This window comes from Zea mays, chromosome 4 (assembly GCF_902167145.1).
Source record: "Zea mays cultivar B73 chromosome 4, Zm-B73-REFERENCE-NAM-5.0, whole genome shotgun sequence".
Taxonomy (NCBI): Eukaryota; Viridiplantae; Streptophyta; class Magnoliopsida; order Poales; family Poaceae; genus Zea; species Zea mays.
This window is the reverse complement of record NC_050099.1, coordinates 171,390,880-171,396,272: the sequence shown is the minus strand read 5'-3', so window position 1 is coordinate 171,396,272 and position 5,393 is coordinate 171,390,880. Positions and strand designations below refer to the sequence as shown.

At 39.0% G+C, this 5,393-nt stretch overlaps 1 protein-coding gene across 1 annotated transcript; it reads left to right on the top strand.

Moving 5' to 3' along the window:
* Window positions 1-332: 332 nt before the first annotated feature.
* LOC109939358 (uncharacterized) lies at window positions 333-4,046 on the top strand. Its single transcript, XM_020552228.1, has 11 exons — window positions 333-495; window positions 584-900; window positions 975-1,178; window positions 1,269-1,361; window positions 1,464-1,559; window positions 1,653-1,988; window positions 2,075-2,134; window positions 2,889-2,948; window positions 3,041-3,103; window positions 3,447-3,509; window positions 4,029-4,046. The coding sequence occupies exons 1-11, from the start codon at window positions 333-335 to the stop codon at window positions 4,044-4,046; spliced, it is 1,473 nt and encodes a 490-aa protein (XP_020407817.1).
* Window positions 4,047-5,393: the final 1,347 nt, after the last annotated feature.

The window sequence follows — 5,393 nt, the reverse complement described above, 5'->3', positions numbered from 1 at the left end:
ACACGTACACGGCCTACTTTCGTGACCGCCGTCCTCCGCTGTTGGCGCACGCTGAGTCGGAGGTCGGATATCTGCCAAGTCGAGCTAGAGACGGAGGTCAGCCTCTGCCTACGAATCATCATCATCAGCCAACAGGTGCTAATCTGCCTTTTTTTTATTCAGCAAGAGTCGACGTCAGAATCTTACCTCGGTCCATCCAAATTTACTTGCATCATATGATTCTTAGACGACCAAATTATTGTCATTGATTGGTCTGCAAATACATATGGACTGTTAGTATTTTCCTTCCCTACTTGTTTTTAATTTAGGTCATTGTGCAGGGGTAACTGGTAATGGCACGGGGTGGGAAACAACGCATTACTCGTAGCCATGATGAGTACTTGTCTGAGGACCATATTGGAGAGAAAAGTCCCCAAAAAAATGTTGCATCATCTGAACAAAACATAAGTAATAAAGAAGACCATTTAGATAGCAGAAGCGATAATGAGTCCCAAGGTATGCACACATTACTTGTAATACCGCACCTTGTCTTTATGGATACTTGCATATGTCATTCTCACTACTGAAAATTGTTTTTTTGGAGACATAACTATGTCAAATAACATAAATGGAGAGGACCAACTTGATGGCGCTGATGAGGTTAAAGAGGTTAAAAGGCGTGGGAAGACAAAACTTATTAATGTTTGGAACATTCCAAGAGGCCATAGGGTTGTAGTTAATTGTAATGAGCTGAATCAGCCTATCGGAGAAGAGGCAGGAGTCCTTGCAAAATTCCTTGGCATGGTTGCTAGGAATGGCTCCTTGTGTAGCTTAAGCTTCAAGGATTGGAGACTACTTATAGGAAAGAAAGATAGGAACCATAAACAAATCAATAAGGAGGCCATTCTTAATCAAGTAAAGGTAAACATTCACATTTTTTCAGTTGCCATGTAGTAATAGTACACTTTCACAATTCTTTTCCAATTGTTATGCAGAAGAGATTTCTTTACCCTGCCGGCATGGAAACATGGGTGCTACGAACAATTGGAGAGAGATGGAGGCAACACAAGTCCAATTTGAAATCCATTTATTTTGACCCACATAAGAGTCAGGATGCTAATAATAGTAATGCTCCTGATGGTGTATTAGCTGATCAGTGGGTTGCGCTTGTCAATAATTGGATGACCCCTAAAGCACAGGTACATTACTATAGTCATGATAATCATTTCGTTATTTATCTGATGAACCATCTAATTTACTTTTGTTCCTATATACTCTTTGTTTCGTAGGATTTAAGTGAGGCCAATAGGATAAATTGTACAAGAAGAAAGTCAATGCATACATTTGGAACAAAAAGCTTTGCTCGGAATAGAGAAGAATTGGTATTATTTTTGCAATTATAATTCACAGCATGTTCTTTACAAATGTCAAAAATCCATGTTAATTACATTACCTTAGTTATATTTTTATTAACATGTTTACAGAGGGAACAAGATCCTGAAAAGAAATACCCTCATAGGGCTGTTTTGTATGTCCACACACACAAGTCTAACATCGGCAACAACAGAAATGCACATGTGGTACAGTAATTGCAAAAAAATGTTTCATTTACTTTTTTTCAAATCCAATTGTTCTTCCATGGTGTTTATTGAGTATTGTTATTCTCTTGCAAGGGTGAATTGAAGGAACTTTTAGCACAACAACCTGATTTAGTGGACTCTAGTAATGGAAAGGATGCATGGGAAGGAGATACACTAAACAGAATATTAGGAAAGGAAAAGCCTGGCCATATCCATGGTCTGGGCCTTGTTCCAAATCCAAAACAAGTTTTTGATGCCTCGACATCAAGCCGTATGAAGCATCTAAATGTAACCACTTTGGATGAAACATCCAGTGAAGATGTAGTATCACTTAGACTTGAATTGGAAAAACTTCAAAAGCATGTCCAGAAGCAAGATGATACTATACTAGATTTGCAACATACCGTGGAGCGACAGAAAAGGCAACATGTAAATCCAAATAACCTTATTTCTAACTCACTAAAGATTGCATGGACTTAGCATTTTTATGTCCTAATGTTTTTATGCTATTACAGGGCTATCCAGATGCTCCTTTATCGCCACCAACAGATGTTCGTCCTGCTATGAAACGACAAGTATGTATCTCTATGAAAATATATAAGTTTACTACTGTACTTGCTCGTACAATCCAGCATCGCCATGAGCTTATTTTAAAAAAAATGGTGATGCAAATGTCTTTGATTCGGATAAGTTCATACCATAGTAAAATTACTCTTCGTCTGCAAAATAGCAATCCTACTCTACAACTCCCAGTGGATCTGAACCAAAATTCTCAAACCAAAGTTCTACCCTCTCAACTGATCTGAACCATCTGGACAGCAGCCTCAAGAACGTTAAGTTTTAAATGGTAAGGGCTCCCTCCGGTGGCTCTGCCACTTGAGGCTTCGGCTTTGGCTCAACAACAATGGCCTGTGTGGTTAGGACCATTCCAACTATAGAGGCCGCATTCTGGAGCGCACACCTGATCACCTTGGCAGGGTCAATCACACTAGCTCTAAAGGATCTAGTATATGTGTCTCCTATGACAAGAACTAGTCTGAATTGTCTAAAACAATTCCAATGCCAGCAACACACACTACGATGGTATAGGTCTACTCATGAACTTAGTGCCGCACATAATAGATGATGGGTCCTAGTCACATTTACCAGCACATATAAACATATTAATAGCATTGGACCTCTGGCAAATACAGTTCATACCATCTAACTGCATAGGCACAGATAAACATATTTACTCTTTTGCAGAGTGTCACTTCTATTGAAATCTTCAATATTTAGGGTTTAGGACATAAGATGTTTTTATGTCCTAATGTTTTTATGCTATTACAGGGCTATCTAGATGCTCCTTTATTGCCACCAACAGATGTTCGTCCTGCTATGAAACGACAAGTATGTATCTCTATGAAAATATATAAGTTTACTAATTTTTTTGCACATATATCTGAATCTTATATATATATATATATATTTCCCAATAACAGCGAATTTATTGGCAACTTCGTAGTGAAGATTCTAGTATGTTTGGTGAACGGAATAACACAATGGTATGAATGCATTACCATGAATTCCATCCTAGTTTTAAAATTTTCAAGCTGTCATTTATCCAATAACTCTACAGGAGGATTAAAACGAAGATGATGAGTACGAGGAACTGCACTCACACTACAAATGTTCTAAAATTCAGGATAAGGTTAGTACATTATGAGTACGAGGAACTGCAATCATAGATTTACTCCACCCTAAGGCCATACTGAAGCAATCATATTTTTGTCCATGTTAGAAATCTAGTTTATATGATAGTCTATACATGCTGAAAGTAGCAGCAAGCATCAGATTTCCTAAACTACGTTCCATAGTAGTTCACTGATGTGTGTTCTTTAAATGCAGAGCAAGCCACCACAGTCACGACGTGAAGCACTCCATGCTAGTAGAGTTTCTGCATCAATAAAGGTAAAAACAACAGTACTAATGCAGCTAAGGTGATCAATGTGGTCCTTTTGAAACTCAGTGTAGTCTACACGTCTCGGAAATCCTCTAATTATGCACCAAATAAGAACCATCAAGTAACTATTTATTAGTAAAAATTCTTATGCATCCTGCATATTTATAGCTACTTGCTAACCACTAACATCCAAAATTCACTTGTAGGTTTCCACAGATATTTTCTTAAAGAGCACAAGATATCCAAACAGGAAGGTTGCCTTAGGCAGAGTACTTAGCCAGGACCCCAAAACCAAAGTTGGAGATGTTGCTTTAGGCAAAGAATTTTGGATGGTGCGTGTTAGTCTGGTATCTGTGCGCGATGAACCACTAATAAGGCCATATAACAACTTCAAGGTTCTTGGACAAGTAGGCAATAATCCAATTGCATGGCCTTCAAGTTGTGTAAGTTCATCACTTCACTTAACAAGACATTATTCTCCTCATTATTGCATTTGGTTAAAGTATTCTAATTCATTCCTTTTGTAGATTGAAAAGGTTAACTGATAACATGGGATGAATAATAGCGCCGAGATTGCTAAGGTATTTAATTGGCCCCATAAATACTTATATCTCCCATGAATAGAGACATCAAGTTTGAGCTAATAGGTTAGGAGACATCAGTGTGTTAGATGTACATATATAAATTTGGGCAGGGCCATTCATATGGGAAGCCCTCACTGATATATGACACATATAAAACCATAGTAGGGGGGTTTGTGTGACCAAATCTTGAATGCCATAGCCAAGCTGCATCATCTAGCTTTGACAGCAAACAAACTGGAGGTATCACACTCAACTGTACTGTGTACAGTCTGTTCCCAGTGCGAGGTGCACTGACCAACAGGTTATACTCTGGATCAAATACTTTCAGTCTACCAGCAAATAGTCTGATGTCACAGCCTGCTTCCTCTAGTTGTCCAAGACTAATTATGTTGCTTTTCAATTGTGGAATGTAGTACACACTAGTGAGTACCTTGTGGTCACTTTGTCTGGTTTTCATCACCACCGAACCTAGTCCACAGATTTTGACAGTAGACCCATCACCAAACTTCACTGACCCACTGACAGTGTCATCAAGTTGAGTAAGTGTAGACTTGGTGCCTGTCATGTGGTTACTAGCTCCAGTGTCTAATACCCAGACTTCATCTGAACAGACTGCAGGCACTACTTTTTCTTCAGACAGGTGTATTTCCTGAGAAGTTCCACCTAATGAGTCTTGCACCTCAGCGAAGAGTAGTGCTGCATTCTCCACATCTCCAACTGCAACATTTGCCTCCTGCTGTTTGAGATCCTTCTTATCTCTTTTTGGTCTTTTACAGTCTTCTGCCCAATGACCATAGATGCCACAGTTTCTGCATCTCCCTTTTCTTCTAGGTGTTCCTTGTGATGTCAATTTGACCTTGTGAGGAGTACTGGAGCTAGCACCTTCAGATTTGTTAGAAACCTTTGCCTTCCACTGGTTTGTCCCTCCACTATTACTGTTCTTGTGTGAATTGGACTGAAACCTTTGCTTGTGTTTCTCCAACCATTCCTCTTCAGCTAGTAGCAGTCTTCCTGCTTTGTCTGTGACTTGCTCCAGTTTGTTTTCAAACCGATCTTTAGCTGCCCGAAGCCTTCCAACTAGGTCTTCAACTGAAAGTGTCTTGACATCACAGAACATCTCGATTGAGACAGCAACTTGATTGAACTGGGGTGGCACAACTCTTAGAAACTTATTGACAACACGAGTATCTTCTAAGGGTTCACCAAGTGATTTGATAGAAATTTTGACACTTAATAGGAAATATAATTTAAAAAGTTAGGTGGTGTACTCATCTGTATTTTTTGCTATTCTTTGTTTTCTTGCATTCT

Bases quoted from the DNA above. Each gene is read 5' to 3' on its own strand.
- LOC109939358 (XM_020552228.1), top strand. From the start codon at position 333: ATGGCACGGGGTGGGAAACAACGCATTACTCGTAGCCATGATGAGTAC. The intron at 1,179-1,268 runs GTACATTACTAT...TTTGTTTCGTAG, and splicing joins GGATGACCCCTAAAGCACAG to GATTTAAGTGAGGCCAATAG. The intron at 2,135-2,888 runs GTATGTATCTCT...ATGCTATTACAG, and splicing joins GTCCTGCTATGAAACGACAA to GGCTATCTAGATGCTCCTTT.